The 17,487-nt window shown below is 44.0% G+C and overlaps 1 protein-coding gene and 1 long non-coding RNA gene across 4 annotated transcripts in view; one reads left to right on the top strand and one right to left on the bottom strand.

Moving 5' to 3' along the window:
- The window catches only part of LOC309365448, a 32,697-nt gene extending 31,615 nt beyond the window's left edge, over nt 1-1,082 (top strand). Inside the window, exon 3 of the long non-coding RNA XR_014166157.1 lies at nt 564-1,082. This is a non-coding gene — a long non-coding RNA (uncharacterized lncRNA). The remainder of the gene's footprint in view (nt 1-563) is intronic.
- A 112-nt stretch (nt 1,083-1,194) lies between these two features.
- Nucleotides 1,195-17,487, bottom strand: part of CFAP20DC (CFAP20 domain containing) — a 141,324-nt gene continuing 125,031 nt past the window's right edge. For all 3 annotated transcript variants that reach the window (XM_081901856.1, XM_081901857.1, XM_081901858.1), the window contains 2 exons: nt 7,488-7,579; nt 1,195-1,749 (listed from right to left, as the gene is read on the bottom strand). In XM_081901856.1, the coding sequence (XP_081757982.1) occupies nt 1,637-1,749; nt 7,488-7,579 (205 nt within the window). In that variant the 3' untranslated portion in view covers nt 1,195-1,636. The remainder of the gene's footprint in view (nt 1,750-7,487; nt 7,580-17,487) is intronic.

Raw genomic sequence — 17,487 nt, 5'->3', positions numbered from 1 at the left:
GAGAATCATGTACAATTACTTATGTACCTGTTATACACGCTGACAGTATGTATGTACAGCTTCCTCCAACATTTTTCCAATGAAAATTTGTTGTCGCTTAGTCGTGTCCGACTCTTCGTGACCCCATGGACCAGAGCACGCCAGGCACTCCTGTCTTCCACTGCCTCCCGCAGTTTGGTCAGACTCATGTTTGTAGCTTCAAGAACACTGTCCAACCATCTCGTCCTCTGTCGTCCCCTTCTCCTTGTGCCCTCCATCTTTCCCAACATCAGGGTCTTTTCCAGGGAGTCTTCTCTTCTCATGAGGTGGCCAAAGTATTGGAGCCTCAGCTTCAGGATCTGTCCTTCCAGTGAGCACTCAGGGCTGATTTCCTTCAGAATGGATCGGCTTGATCTTCTTGCAGTCCATGGGACTCTCGAGAGTCTCCTCCAGCACCATAATTCAAAAGGATTTTTTAATACTTAATAATAATTTCAGTAATGATACAGCAGATATCTGATTCACTATTGTTGTAGCTTGGATTCCAAGTTTTGTATTACCATGTGTTTGTTTATATTGTATAGATCTAATATCAGCTGAGGAAGCCCTTCGGAGTGAAACAAGCGAGATATCTGGAAACCTTGTTCTGCCCAAGTTAGCAGTTTGCACCTGCACCAGCCAGCTTGTGCCAGCAGTCTACATCAGCTGTGTTGTTCTTGTTACAGTAAGAACTTTTCTATTTTTACCTAAGGATTGTGTTATACAGGATCTTACAAGAAGAAACAATAAGAAAAGATAAGAAAAGACAAAATCTGTTAATATTGGAATTAGTTTCATAGGTTATATACCGTACATATGAACTGTATATGTTGCACATACTGGGTTTGACCAGCTTAGCTGTAGAGGCAGAATTACGCAAAGTTCTTAACCCGAGGTACTATTTCTGGGTTAGCGGAGTATGTAACCTGAAGTGTCTGTAACCTGAGGTACCACTATATATGTGTAGTTTTAATTCTCATAGGCATTAGCACGGGGTGGTTAATTACTCTGGAATAAAAGGGCTGTGTATTCATCCTTTCAAGGTTTATGCAATGTATCAAAAAAGCTGTAAGGTGATTTGATATCCCACCCCCTCCTGGAATGCCACTTGAGAATAAGAATAAAAATGGTTTTATCCAACAATAAAAAAAAGTGAAACGACATTTTACGGTACAATTCCCCTTGAACATCACACTGTATTTTTGGAAATACAAAGATGCATTACATCCTCTTAAATTAACAGAGATGAAAGAACAAGTGATTTTTTTTGTACCACACCATCATTCATAGATGAACCTGGCAAATATATTTGATTCAGCGTAATTTGTTCATACAGACAAACCTTTCCATATTTTATGTAACATCAGCTAGCCGAACAAATGTATGTGAAAACCCCCAAACCTTGCTTAAGCATTCTATTAAAATATAGCACAAATCTATAAAAATAAGATTGTATAATATTCACAAGTGACTTGGTTTGTCTACACACACTATGGACTGATGTAAAGTCTTGGACTGCAGAGTAGAAAAAGTGTTAGCTCTGCATCAGTACTTTGCATATGACCCAAGTTCTGGGACAGCGCCAAACAAGCGCCACACTTCCTGCTCTTGCAAGTGGCTATGCCAACTCATAATATTTCCCAGTTTCAGGATCAAAGTAACAGTTTAGGCATGGGTCATACAAGAGAGTGAGAACTTCGTCTTCTTCAGCCTCAAAGTCACCCACTTCACCTAAAATGAAATGAAGAGTCAATTAATTATGGTTTGACCAGGAAAACAACCACCACAGGTGGAGGAGAGACAATATTCTAATCTGTCTCACAGTATTACACCAAAAGTCCATCTAGTCCAGTATTTGTTTTCCAGCAGTGGCCTTTGGGAAGGTCACAAGCAGGGCATAAGACAACAGGCCTTCTTCCCCTGTTGATAGAGGTGTACTGCAATGGTAAGATACAGGAACCACTCTTAGCTTTTATTGAAAATTAAGTTACTTACTGTGGGGCTGCCTATGCATCTCTCCAGCCATTGTGAAGAAGGTGAATTCCACGTAAGAGTGCATGGATCACAAATAAATAGTCAACACTGTAAAGCCTTTATACCAGGCGTAGCCAACCTTTCTATACCTACCGCCCACTAATGCATCTTTCTTGATGGTAAAATTTCCTTACCGCCCACCAGTGCTTGATGGAAGGAAGATTCAGCTTGTGCTGTAGAACCCCCTACCACCACCTAGAATCCTGAAACACCTACTAGTGGGCAGTAGAGACCAGGCTGACAACCCGCTTTATACAAATCCATGGTAGGAATTTACTTGGAAGAATGTGTGTAATTCTGACCAGTATGTCTCAAAAAGGATATTGCCAAACTGGAAAGGTCAATCAATTGACCGCTATGAAGGAAGATTAGAAAGTTTGGGGCTTCATAGTTTACTAAAAACAGAAGCAAAGGAGGACATTGTAGAAGTGTGTAAAATTACTTGTGGCATGGAGAAAGGGGACAGAGAGAGGTTTTCCTCCCTGACTCAATTATTCAATGAACTTTGATGATGGGTGACTGACAGACAAGAGCAAGTACCGTCCTTTCCCACATAGCAGTTATGCCATGGAATTCACTACCACAAGATACAGGGATGGGCACCAACTTAGAATTAGGCTTAAAATGGTGATTAGACAAATTCATGGAGGTTAGGGTGATCAACAGTGACTAACCAAGTGTTGAGAGGCTGCTTGCCTCTGAACACCACTCACTGGGGAACAACAGTGGGACATCCCTCAGGTCCTGTTTGTGGGCTTCTCAGAGGCATCTTGTGGGCCACAGAGAGAAACAGGTCGCTGGACTAGATGGGACTTTGGTATGACCTCGAACCGGGCACACAAAGACGCCAGGCTGAGTAGAAGTCACAGAGAAACTCACAACTGTGGCTAGAAATTCCCAGTGTTTCTTTATTCCATCAAACACATTTTTTTAAAAAAAGAAAGCCGGCAGAGAGCTATGAGCCCATTTCACAAAAAGTCTTTTTATAAGAGCTAAAAAGTAAGGTAGATGATGGATAATAACCTGATGGCAAATAATAATTCACAGTTGAATGCAGGCTGTATTCTACATTTCATCTAAAGTGCTTACCTCTTTCTCAGAATGACAGTGCGAAGTAACTGCATTGTATGCTCTGCTGACTCAGAGTAATGGCCTGTTATGCCAACAGCAGCGGCTTCACAATGTTTAGAATGTATTTACAGCTGAGACCAGACAAGTTACAGGTTATGGGAAATGGAGGGGTACATATTGTGTGCAGATACCCCACTCCCGTTCCATTGTGCTTTTTCCTTCATGCTTTGTTCCTTAACCAGCTTTTTACATCCTTAAGAACGCACAACTCCTGTCCCTAGGGGGCTGGATTAAACCATTTCGGAGTGGAGACAGATGAACTGAAGGGTGCATTTTATTTTAAAAGCTTGGTAGCTAAACTGGCTTGAGTGCGAGCTTTTGTTGCATGGCACCACATGAGATTTATGTGCAGCAGGTGACTGGTACCTACTGTATACTGCTCGTTCACAGCTCATAACACTATGGGCACTTACAAGCTGTCAGCTGCGAGAGGGATTCAAGCGCACAGCAGAACTTTAGCTTTGTGCAATTAAAATGGATTAAAGTGCTCTGTTGGCCTAGTGCAACAAATATGCTCGAACACATGGCCTTTCTGCAGTCTGAAGGGTGATGAGGGGATGCATCTGAAAATGTGGGATGGATGAAAGACTAATGGGCAGACCTGAAAACATCCTATAAGCAAAGTAAGATGGATGTGAGATGAATGCTCACTGTAAGCAAGCCGGAATGAATGCTAAACTCCGTGTAAGCAAATGCAAAATAAATAGTTCATCTGGAGGAGCCCTATATTCTACCAGTGGAGCCAGTATGCCCAGTTGGTTGGGCAGCACTACAAAACTGTCTAAGCAGCCAAATAAAGCCACTGCAGATAGAGAAGGCGGTATGGACCTGGTCATCCCATACTGGAACAAGGAACAGGAGGAGGACATTGTCCTCATACTCTGCTCATGAGCAGCTAGAGTTGTCTGTCTGTCTATCCACTCTCAGAACCAGAGTGCTGAACCAGATGGACCCTTCTAGGGTCTGACCTGGGATGGTAATTCTTAGGCTGGGAAGAAAAGAGAACCAACATGGTCGTTGTTATAATAATGGGGACTTTTATAAAAAGAAGCATTACTCACATCCCCCCTCCCAGTCCACGCTATCCCTTCAAATCTATACACCCCTTGGTTAAGTAAAGATACATTTCTGAAGAAGCAGATGCTCACCAAACAAACAGGGAGCTATAAAATGGAAAAACGGGCCTTTCATGTGTTAGCCGTGAGTTATGCCTCCAAATAAAGGATATCACAGAGATCTTTTATTAGCATGAACAACAAAATTGAGTTTTTGTTTTAGGATCTCATTAGAGATGCATATAAAAGTTGACAAGGATATTCTGTACCGAGTAGTAAATAACCACAGGTTTTCTTGCCTGATAACTTGATTTTGTTATCTTCAAGCCTCTGTGTCTCTGTGATTTAGGAGGCATCAACCTCCTTCGGATGGCAGCTGCTTTTTGTACTGCAGCTTCCACTATGTCTGTAATTCGCGACTTAGCGACAAGGGCCACTGCACTGCAGAAATAGTCCATGCAACTCAGGGGAGATGTACTTATGCTAAGACAAGGAGACCGCTCATCCTGGGATGTGACCCTGACCCCAGTCCCTGCAAGGGGAGCTGACAGCCACATTTAGCAGCGAGAGAATGCCAGTTGCAAAGCTTTTCTTGACACGGAGGGAGTTTATAATGTGGCCTTAAAGTGGGGCTGGGATCGCAGGGATTGCACAACTAGTCCCATATGCCCAAGAGGGCAAGCTTCCTTAGAAACTGAGGGGAATTATAAAAAGTTTGTGCTGTTGCCTTGGGGTGTGTGTGCACGTCTTCTGTTTTAAAGGAAAATGTCAGCAATCACACTAGGTACGTCCAAAGTAGCTGCCTCTGTCTTTTCGGCCCCGGCATTTAAACTTGTCTCAAGGATCAGGTTGGACATAAGCAACAATTACTTTTTAAAAATGTGGTGTAAAACAACTTCTTTGCTTGATTTAATCATGTCTCCGCTCTGTTTTGAGGCACAGATGAGTGGCAACTCATCTGGGGAGTTTGCGCTGTAAATATCTCGGCAGGTTTATAAGCTGATGAAGCAATTCAATGATTCTAGGTCTGAAGTTTAGGGTGATGTCTTCTATTCAGACTCCTGGTGAGAGGTCCCACCTTCAAAGGTGTGTCTTCTTCTACTTTGGCTTCATTTTGCGCTTAAGCCCTTGCTGTGGAAGCAGGGTGTTTGCCCACTTTCTTGTTGAAGTGCCCCAAACTACAATAGCTATCTATATGTTGCTTGTGGCTTGTGGTGCAGCTGATGTGTCTGCTGAAACTACGTATTTGAGGAGCTGCTGATTGTTTGTGAGATGAAACCCCTTTCTAGTTCTTGAATAATCAATGACCTTAACCCTAACATAGTGGCACCAAAACAACAAGAAAGAGAGAGAAAAATGGGAAGGCAGAGAAAGAAAACACATTTTGATCCTACACATCTGTACCGATTCTACCTGTCCGACTGTGAAAAGAACATCAAATGAGCCCAGCTAGATCAGACCATCTATGTCCAACATCCTGCTTCCTATGATGGTCAAACAGGAAGTTGATCACCAGGGCATAAGTTCTTCTTCTTTGGCGATCACTCGTAGCCGAGTAAGATTGTCTTCCATAAACACGGTTTTAACAATGAGTCTGTAGGTGACTGTGGAGGCCGATTCTGGATCCACACGTCCTTCCACAGTAGGGACATTGGTTTCCGGGCGGGAGTTGATCATGGTGTGGATTTGTCAAGCTTGCCTTCCTCTTAGCACGTTTCTCCCTTGCGTCCTGAGTTCGAGTGTCTTCAAAGCCCATGACACCTTTGGTAAAGGCTGTTCTCCAACTGGGGCACTTGCAGGCCAGTGTTTCCCAGTTGTCAGTGTTTATACTACATTTTTTAAAGATTTGCCTTGAGAGAGTCTTTGAACCTCTTTTGTTGACCACCAGCATTAGACTTTCCATTTTTAAGTTCGGAATAGAGTAATTGCTTAGGAAGATGATCATCAGGCATCCGCACAACATGACCAGTATGCCAGGCAACAATGTTTCTTCCCCCCCAGGCTTTTGATTTGGAGGGTTTTAGGCAGTGCTTTTCTTCTAGAAAAAAAGGTGCCGATACTCCATGCCCTTGAGTACTCCCAGAAAAAAGCACTGGTTTTAGGTATATTTGTGGCCCCTTCCTTGCCTACCTTTTAATGGGGTAGGGTGCAATATACCTTTTATATACATTTGGAGATATTCTTAGGCTTTTATTCTGTTCTGGCTATTATATTATATTATATTATATTATTATAATGTAATCTCACTGTATACAAGTTGTACAAGTGACAATAAAATATTTCAATTTCAATTTTTGATTTTAGTGTTTGGACTTTGTTGTAAGTCACTTTGGGTCACTTTTTGTTTTTAACCCCCCCCCCCCAAATAAAAATTCAATTAGTAGTAATGGTAGTAATAATAAAAATAAGATTTGGAAGGCAGGTTAGATGAACAGAATTGTTCTGGTTGCATTTGAAGTCGTTTCTAAGGTCCAGATCCTCAACAAGCAGCTTTGGAATCAGGAATCGCAGCATGACTACAGGAAGCACTGGATGTCATGAGGTTGCTATTAAGAATCTTCTCAGGCCGCTATCAAAAATATATATCTAATGTGTCTTTAACTCAAGGATTACCATCCTTTCCCTTTGGCATGTTTAGGGCCCTTAGCATAAAGTATTGCCAGATCCCTCACAGCAAGGTCCTGCCTTGACAGCTAGTCTGCTGTCAAAAGCAAAGGCAGTTTTACATGCCCATGAAAAGATTCCCAATTTGAGGAGCATCGTCTATATTTGAGAATAAATCACTGAGATGGCTTCATTCTTGAGGGTAGCCCAAAGATGTAGCGGAGGTATACTGAGATATCACATGAATTTTCCGTGTTTGGAGGAAAAGCAAAGGAGCCCATTGCAATAATGAGAGCAGTGTCATGGCGAACGTGGGGAGAGAGCTGTGGCGTAGTGTGGAGTGTGTGTGTGTGGAGGAGGCAGATCGCCCCAGGCGGCACTTACCTTTGGGGGCGGCACAAGGGGTACGGAGCCCAGGCGCCCCGAGAGCCCAACGCACCACTCGCAAAAGCTGCTCGGGGATGGGCTTGCAGCGCACCCAAGCTTCTGTGTCTCCCCTAACTGCCCTCTGGTGGCCAAGAAGGATGCAACAGGCACACACTGGCCCCCGTGAGCGGCACTGGGCTCTCAGGGTGCCTGAGCCGCCATGTCTGTCCCAGCTGCCCTCAAGTTCTCCCACACCTCTTCCACACACACTGGTCTTACCTTGAGTGCTCAGGTGTGCTGTCACTTCAGGATGTTCTGGCAGCTGCTGGCTTGGAGGAATGATAGGAGGGCTGAACGCACTTAACCAATCCCTGAAAAACACAATTTAAATAATTAAAGCTGGGGGGGGGGGATGTGCAGCTTATGTAGCAGCAGATATGGCTTTGTGTATCATGAGGCCTTTGAACATCCAACTCTCCCCCTTCCACCTTGCTACCTCCATTCCTTTCCACTGGTTCCAATTTGGCAGGGCAGTAAAATGATATGCTAATAAAATAATAATAATAATAATAATAATAATAATAATAATAATAATAATAATAATAATAATTTATTTATACCCCGCCCATCTGGCTGGGCTTCCCCAGCCACTCTGGGTGGCTTCCAACAAAATATTAAAATACAGTAATGCATCAAACATTAAAAGCTTCCCTAAACAGGGCTGCCTTCAGGTATCTTCTAAAAGTCTGGTAGTTGTTCTTCTCTACCGAGAAGGCCCTCTGCCTGGTTCCCTGTAACTTGGCTTCTCGCAGTGAGGGAAGTGCCAGAAGGCCCTCAGCACTGGACCTCAGTGTCTGGGCCGAACAATGGGGGTGGAGACGCTCCTTCAGGTATACAGGCCCTAAGCTGTTTAGGGCTTTAAAGGTCAGCACCAACACTTTGAATTGTGCTCGGAAATGCTAATGTGCTAACAAAAATGGGAGTGAGAAAAACAATATTAGCGTTCCTTTTTCGGGAAGCTCTGAGCTGTGTATCTCACTTTTTGTTTACTGTGCTTCATGGGCACGCAAGGATAATCCACTGTAACCACTGCTCTGTATTTGGTGAGACTAGCAAATTGTAGCCCAGGGGAAAAACCCAATGTTCTAAAAGGCACTGCTTCTTTAAGGTAGCATTTGACCCAGTTGGCAGAGAAATGCAACTTGAAGAAAATGCTTCTTTGAGAAAATGCTCTCCTGTGAAAATAATTTAATACTGACATTGTTTCAATATAGTGTGCAGCACTATTTAGAGCTGATTCAGCAAATATAGGAGCTAGGAGCTTCCAGAATTTAATCTCGAAACATTAGTTAAGAATCAGAGCCATAATAAACATCTATACCGGTTCCTTTTGTTATCGCTGCAAAGAGGCAGAGAACAATCACAGGTACCTCACCTCCAGCCAAACTCTAGAACGGCACTGTAATTGATTCAGGAGGTTTCTTGGGCCCCTTGAACTTTCAGAGAGATTGGGGATGTGGTATAAGAAAGGCTGGAGTTCGACAACAGGTGGTTCAAAGAGCTGAAGATATGGTATGAAAGAGGCACTCTGGTCAATCAGCTTTCCAGGTCTTTGTGGTGCTTGAAAAATAAATTCTTCTGCTTTAAAGAACAGTTTTATTTTCAAGGTAGGAGCGTGCCGATGGGAGCCCATTGTGCGCCATCCCTCACCTGTATCTACATGCGTTATTTTGATTGAGAATACATTTTCAGTGATTTGAACCCATTTAGGAAGCACCTATTGGCTTATTATCGTTTTATCGATGATTTAATTTTTGTTTTGGACCAGGATATGTTCTTGGAATTTGACATTTGGTTAAATCAATGTGATACAGCTTTAAGATTTATTGTTAAAAAGAATGAGGTGAGCGTCTCCTTTCTAGATGTTGAATTATTTTTTGTCACTGAACGTAATGAACGTATCATTAATTTACGTCCATTTTGCAAATCTACTGATAGGAATTCCTTACTTCGCTATCATTCTAATCACCCGGTCCAATTAAAAAATAGTCTCCCGTTTAGCCAATTTATTAGACTCAAAAGAAATTCTTCCCTTGAAACTGATTTTCAAAAAAATGCTGCATCCCTTTCCTCTTCATTAAGAGATCGAGGTTATCCACAGGAAATAATTCAAACAGCCTTTGAAAGGGCTAAAAGAACTTCTAGGCAGGAATTGATGGCACCAAAATCTAAAAACAAACAGGACAGGATTTTTGGTTCTATAGAGCAGTGTTTCCCAACCTTGGGCCTCCATCTGTTTTTGAACTACAACTCCCATCATCCCTGACTAGCAAGACCAGTGGCAAGGGATGATGGGAATTGTAGTCCAAAAACAGCTGGAGGTCCAAGGTTGGGAAACACTGCTATACAGTACACTTGTTTATCTTCTTCCATTGAAACTGGTTAAGCGACACTGGCACATCATTTCCCATATTCCAGGCTGTGAAAATGTGCCTATTTTAAGCAAAAGGCACACTAGATCGTTTAGGAACGTTCTTCCCCACACTGATCTACTTGAATATCATAATGATGACCCACACATAACGTTGAAAGGGCATTAAAGATGCGGTCATTGCACATGTTGGAGATTTGCTTTGCCCGTGAAATCATTTACCAACACAGTAAATGGGCGAAAGGTTGTCCTGCAGCAGTTTACAAATTGTTCTACAAAAAACTGGGTGTACTGTATCCGATGTGCTTGTGGGCTTCTATATGTTGGTAGTACTACTCGTGCAATCAGGTCTAGAATCTCTGATAATAGGTCCTAAATATTCAATGCTTGTCTAGACACCCTGTTAGTCCAGCATTTCCAGCAAGGGGCTCACACTGAAAATGACCTGAGTTTCTTCATTCTGTTGACTTTAAAAAAAACCTACCCTTTGGATCCATTGATGTACGAAGAGCCTTGTTACAGAAACAGTACAAACTAATATTTCAATTAGGAACCTTGTTTCCAAAAGGTTTGAATACCGAATTTGACCTTGGATGTTATATATAAATAAATTTTTGTGCCTTTGTTTGTTTAGCAACAATAGAGTGCCAGTGTGGTGTAGTGGTTAAGAGCGGTAGTCTCGTAATCTGGAGAACCGGGTTCGAGTCTCCGCTCCTCCACATGCAGCTGCTGGGTGACCTTGAGCCAGTCACACTTCTTTGAAGTCTCTCAGCCCCACTAACCTCACAGAGTGTTTGTTGTGGGGGAGGAAGGGAAAGGAGAATGTTAGCCGCTTTGAGACTCCTTAAAGGGAGTGAAAGGCGGGATATCAAATCCAAACTCTTCTTCTTCTTCTTCTTACTATACCCTCAACAATGTACAAATGTGATGACTGATTCCATGCACCTGTAATGTATTTAAATGTTTGTTATTACCAGTTTCAATATTTACTGCGACTGTGAGTAGTTCGTACGATCTTCTGTCTTGGGCGAACCGTGTTGAGTGATTAGGTAAGACACAACATGAGATGGTATTGCACATATTTTATGGTCTTTCATTTATTGTAACTGGAATGCATTTCGTATTGTTTAGCACTATTGACTGATGAAGCTTGCTGCGAAACCTGGATAATATCCGGAGAACAGGTCTCATCAATTTGGCTCCATTTGACTATTTGTACCACTTTTACCGTGGGAGTGGTGAGGAGTTGTTTTCCCGCAACCGTGCACACACATATGGCTTTGCGCCTCCAGCAAAGTTTACACATAAGGCTTTGAGCCTCTAGCAAATGACTATTTGAAGAACGCTTTCTCGCAACCGCTCCTACATATATGGATTTGTGCTTCCAGTGAACGACTATTTGAAGAACCATTTGTTTGTTCCAGCCGTGTAACGCAATACCGCATACACAACCGGTATAGTAAAGAGAGAGACATTAGTTCATTCTATGTTTATGAGTCTCCAGGCTTGGTTATGCATACTGCACTTTAGTTTGCTCATTGTTTTGTAAATTTATGAGTTTACCTATTCTAGTAAAATTGTCCTTTATATTCATAAGCCAGTTTTGGTGTTGTTGGTTTGTTGTACAATCATTGTCATTACACCCGATACTTTTTGTGTATACTTTGAAATACATTTCCCCATCAGCCCTAGACAGCATGGTCAATGGCCAGGCGGGAGTGGTCAGGTGGGAACGGCAGACCAAAACATCTGGAAAGTACTAGGTTATGGAAGACCACTATACGGACTGGCCTGTAAACTAGTCTCATTGAGCCCAAGAGGAATCAAGTTGTTTTCATTTATTGATTTCTTACATTTACTGTTGAGTAGACATTCAAAGGATGGTAGTGTGGCTGTAAAAAAGCATGGTCTGTCGCACAGCTGAGGGGCTATTTAAACTGGCAATATGGTCCCCATTTCAAAAACAACCTCACTCCGGCATTATTAGATGAAACTGTATCAGACTGCAGCCTAATGCTTGCTATATGCTCAGCATCAGAGCACCTGCGTTGCATGCAGCTGGTCTCAGGTTCAGTCCCTGGCATCTCCAGATAAGGCTAAGAAAGGGTCTCCGTCTGAAACCTTGGAGAGCCGCTGCCGGTCAGTGTAGATAACACTGAGCTATTTGCAGTGGCGTAGCGTTGGTTGCTTGAGCTCAGGGCGGGTGGGTGCACTCCAGGTGGGGTGCACCTGCCCAGCTCTTGCTGCTGAAGCAACCCCACCCCTGCCAGAGCCACGCTGAGCTGCCTGTCCACCCATGCAGGAGGGAACCCAGCTGACCAACACGGCCCTTAGTGGGCAGAGAAGTGTACCAGGCTGTGCTGTGCTGGGGTTGCATGAATGGGGGGGGGGCACCTGGTTTATAGTAAAGGTAAAGGGACCCCTGACCATTAGGTCCAGTTGTGACCAACTCTGGGGTTGCGGCGCTCATCTCGCTTTATTGGCCGAGGGAGCCGGCGTACAGCTTCCGGGTCATGTGGCCAGCATGACAAAGCCGCTTCTGGCGAACCAGAGCAGCGCACGGAAACACCGTTTACCTTCCAGCTGGAGCGGTACCTATTTATCTACTTGCACTTTGACGTGCTTTTGAACTGCTAGTTGGCAGGACCCGGGACCGAGCAATGGGAGCTCATCCTGTCACAGGGATTCGAACCGCCGACCTTCTGATTGGCAAGGCCTAGGCTCTGTGGTTTAACCCACAGCGCCACCCGCGTCCCTACCTGGTTTATACACCCTCAAAAATTGTGCCCGAGGCCATGGCCCTCCTGGCATACACAGCCCCCCCCAATGCCTCCTTGCCCCTAGCTAGGTGGTCAAATGGACTGACTCAGTTTCAGGCCTCTTTTTATGTTCCTTTGGAACAGGCATTGTCCCACAAAAGCTATCCCCCTTTACTATTTTATTTGTAAAAAACACAGGCTTCTCTAACGATCTTAAAGCTCCAATCGTAGACAATGAGAACTAATGATAATAATCAGCTGAGTTACTGAACCAGTTATTAGGAGCCTGCAGAGTCTGCAGGAGCCTGACGACACTTGCAAGGCAGTGGGAACGTTTTCTGGGGAGAAGCTGAATGAAGATGAATAGGCAGACAGGCACGTTTTAGCGTGATTTTCAGAGATGGCCAGGACTAACAGCTACAGACACCCCTTCAAGATATAAATATCGCTGGAAATCAAGCACAGTGGCAAACTAAAGCCACACTATAGTGCCAACGTTTCTTTATCTGTTCCTCCAATATCTTGCCCATCAGTTCATGTGACAGCTATGTATTTCTGTCCCTTCCTCCCATTATGTATAATGTTATGGGCATCTGTTCACTGTGGAGTCTTTCCCATCTGCCAAAGCATCTGGATAAATGATACCATACTGTATTGATTTATTATCCCCAGAACCATCCAAAAAAAGACTGTGAGGCTGGCACACACTTTCATTTCACAACCCACCCCCCACCTTTAGGCCTGCCTTAAACTGTGTGCCCAATTTCAAAGCAGCAGGATGAATCCAGACCTGTCTGAGCAACTCACCTCGGTCAGCCTGCTTTCTTAGCTTGCCACCCCACAGCCCACCCAGCTCTCAGGTCTCCCAGTATTTCAGGCAGCCTTCCAAAGCTGGATGTTGAAGTGGGCAGAGATGAGGGCAGAAATCTGGTTCAGGATTCATATAGTAAAGTCCAGTGTGAGGATCAAATCACATGTGATGGAAATCAAAGGGTAGTTGTTCTTTAGTCGTTTAGTCATGTCCGACTCTTCGTGACCCCATGGACCAGAGCACGCCAGGCACTCCTGTCTTCCATTGCCTCCCGCAGTTTGGTCAAACTCATGCTAGTAGCTTCAAGAACACTGTCCAACCATCTCGTCCTCTGTCGTCCCCTTCTCCTTGTGCCCTCAATCTATCCCAACATCAGGGTCTTTTCCAGGGAGTCTTCTCTTCTCATGAAGTGGCCAAAGTATTGGAGCCTCAGCTTCAGGATCTGTCCTTCCAGTGAGCACTCAGGGCTGATTTCCTTCAGAATGGATACGTTTGATCTTCTTGCAGTCCATGGGACTCTCAAGAGTCTCCTCCAGCACCAGAATTCAAAAGCATCAATTCTTCGGCGATCAGCCTTCTTTATGGTCCAGCTCTCACTTCCATACATCACTACTGGGAAAACCATGGTTTTAACTATACGGACCTTTGTTGGCAAGGTGATGTCTCTGCTTTTTAAGATGCTGTCTAGGTTTGCCATCGCCTTTCTCCCAAGGAGCAGGCATCTTTTAATTTCGTGGCTGCTGTCACCATCTGCAGTGATCATGGACCCCAAGAAAGTAAAATCTCTCACTGCCTCCATTTCTTCCCCTTCTATTTGCCAGGAGGTGATGGGTCCAGTGGCCATGATCTTCGTTTTTTTGATGTTGAGCTTCAGACCATATTTTGCACTCTCCTCTTTCACCCTCATTAAAAGGTTCTTTAATTCCTCCTCACTTTCTGCCACCAAGGTTGTGTCATCTGCACATCTGAGGTTGTTGATACTTCTTCCGGCAATCTTAATTCTGGTTTGGGATTCATCCAGTCCAGCCTTTTGCATGATGAATTCTGCATATAAGTTAAACAAGCAGGGAGGGAGACAATATACAGCCTTGTCGTACTCCTTTCCCAATTTTGAACCTATCAGTTGTTCCATATCCAGTTCTAACTGTAGGTCTTGTCCCGCATAGAGACTTCTCAGGAAATAGATGATCAGGCACTCCCATTTCTTTAAGAACTTGCCATAGTTTGCTGTGGTCGACACAGTCAAAGGCTTTTGCATAGTCAATGAAGCAGAAGTAGATGTCTTTCTGGAACTCTCTAGCTTTCTCCATAATCCACTGCATGTATGCTTTCTTTCCTTATAAAAAGCCAGAACAAAACACTAAAGCAGCTACCCAAGTGATAGGACTTTGAAGGATGACCAAACAAGGGCCATCTTATTTTTTCTACTGTGGTGGTTTCCTCAGTGAAAACAGGCCCCTTCAAGCTGTTTTGGCCTCATGAGTGAAAAGGTATTGGGGGGGGGGGCGTGATATAACACTGCGGGGAAAAATACAAAAGGTGGATACAAGAGGTTGATGCACCCTCCTCCCCACTCTGGCTCCCTTTTGGAGATTATAGGCTGGTTTTTCTTTTAAAAAAAAAAGAAAAGAAAATGTCAGGGGAGTTTAACTCAAACTTCTTGTAATCACCACAGCAGTTAAGTAATCCACCGCCATTCTTCTGGCTGCACAGAGAGAACCACAGATAATGGCTCCTCTAGGAAATGGCTGCAGAGGCAGCGTTTTGCTCCAGTAAATCACAAGATTTGTTGGGGAGACCTATAATTAAGAAGGGAGTTTGGGTTGGTTAATCCACAATTCCACATACTGTTTTGCTTATTACCTTATTAGACCTGATCTACTTTGTGAAACTTGTTCTGCAGAAAGTTCCATATTAAGTCACTACTTCCCATGCTTTTTTGAAGCTGTCAACACTCCTAAAAGTTAATAGAATTTCAGGGACAGACCAAGACATTTTCCTGCCTGAGGCAGAGGACAAAGGAGTGCTTCTTCCCCATCCCATGTACAGAAGGGACTGGAATGCTACTTCAACACTGGCAATGATGCATAGTCTTCTACTTGTCCCCTACAGTGGAGGCTATCTGGCAACATGCCCTCAGTGATACTTTCCTCACCTTTAGCATTTGCTGCCTGTCCCATTCTGCCTAATGGTAGGGCTGGCCCATGGATTTGCCTTGCCTTTTTTGGACTTAAAACTCTTTGAGTATTACTTGCCTAGCTCCTATAACCTCAACAGCACTTCCTTTCCCTCATCCCAGCTCCTCACCCTTGCCTCCCAACCTGTACACAGGCTTGTCACTCATTTCCTTTTGCAAATGAATTGTCTACAAGCAGTAAACAACATTGTGAGTGTCGTTTGCCCATAATTTCTTATAAGAAGCAAAAATCCCCCAATCCAATTATTTTACATGAATCACAAATTTGCTACATTTGTGGAAGGGCCATAGCTCAGTGACATATATCACACTTTGTACATAGAAAGTCCATAGTCCAATGCCTAGTCTAGTTAAAAATTACTGAGGCAGCATATAAGTCATATAAGAGAGACAGAGAGAGATGTCCCTGAGGCCTTGGAAAGCCATTGTCAGTCAGAGTAGACAGCACTGGGTTGGTTGGTGAAATGGTCTGTCTCTGTTTAAGGCAACTTTGCATGTTCATATGTTGTATATTTTAATATAATGAAGTAAATGCTACACTTTCTGATATGGTGAAATAACTTAAACAAGGTTTAAATAACAAAAACAAAAACTCCTTATACACTAAATACATCAACAACAAACCAGACCCAACCACCAACCCATCCCCCAGGGTAATGGGAGAGCTAGGTGCTGCTCCTTATATACTACACCCAATTGCTGGCACAGCTTGATTAACACAACTCAGTAGCACCTGCTATGTTTCACAGCTGTAAGACTGGGTCTCGTTATTTGCCCTGGCCCTTAAAGACATACACAACTTGTGAAGCAATAATGAACCTTCACATTTTAAAGTGACCAGTCAACAAGGGGCTGTGTGAAACTTTAAACCAGTCTTTACTAGGAGCGCTTGTGCTTTTCTTAAAGAGTGATGGAGGCTGCAACAAGGGCCTTGATATTCTTTGTCCTAAAAATGGGGTTGTATGTAATATAATAATAATAATAATAATAATAATAATAATAATAATAATAATAATTTATACCTCACCCATCTGGCTGGGTTTTCCCAGCCACTCTGGGCGGCTCCCAATCAAATATTAAAAACACAATACAGCATTAAACATTAAAAACTTCCCTAAACAGGGCTGCCTTCAGATGTCTTTTAAAAGTAGGATATTTGCTTATTTCCTTGACATCTGATGGGAGGGCTTTCCACAGGGCAGGCACCACTACCGAGAAGGCCTGGTTCCATGTAACTTCACTTCTTGCAGTGAGGGAACCGCCAGAAGGCTTTTGGAGCTGGACCTCAGTGTCTGGGCTGAACAATGGGGGTGTAGACACTCCTTCAGGTATACTGGGCCAAGGCCATTTCGCGCTTTAAAGGTCAGCACCAACACTTTGAATTGTACTCGGAAATGTACTGGGAGCCAATGTAGGTCTCTCAGGACCAGTGTTATATGTGCCAGGTTAAAAAGTGACAACCCCCTGCCCCAATACTATCATTTTCCCACCAGCAGATGAGTCACAGAGTTTGTGACTCCCTACCTGCCAAACAGGGACGCAGGTGGCGCTGTGGGTAAAACCTCAGCGCCTAGGACTTGCCGATCGTCAGGTTGGTGGTTCGAATCCCCGCGGCGGGGTGCGCTCCCATTGCTCGGTCCCAGCGCCTGCCAACCTAGAAGTTCGAAAGCACCCCCGGGTGCAAGTAGATAAATAGGGACCGCTTACTAGCGGGAAGGTAAGCGGCATTTCCGTGTGCTGCACTGGCTCGCCAGATGCAGCTTGTCACGCTGGCCACGTGACCCTGAAGTGTCTTCGGACAGCTCTGGCCCCTGGCCTCTTAAGCGAGATGGGCGCGCAACCCCACAGTCGGACACGACTGGCTCGTACGGGCAGGGGTACCTTTACCTTTTACCTGCCAAACAGGGACATGGGTGGCGCTGTGGGTTAAACCACAGAACCTAGGACTTGCCGATCAGAAGGTCAGCGGTTAAAATCCCCGCGATGGGGTGAGCTCCCGTTGCTCGGTCCCTGCTCCTGCCAACCTAGTAGTTTGAAAGCACGTCAAAGTGCAAGTAGATAAATAGGTACCACTCCAGCGG

Source organism: Podarcis melisellensis (assembly GCF_964234715.1).
Source record: "Podarcis melisellensis genome assembly, chromosome: 2".
NCBI lineage: Eukaryota > Metazoa > Chordata > Lepidosauria > Squamata > Lacertidae > Podarcis > Podarcis melisellensis.
This window is presented reverse-complemented; position numbering and strand designations above follow the sequence as displayed.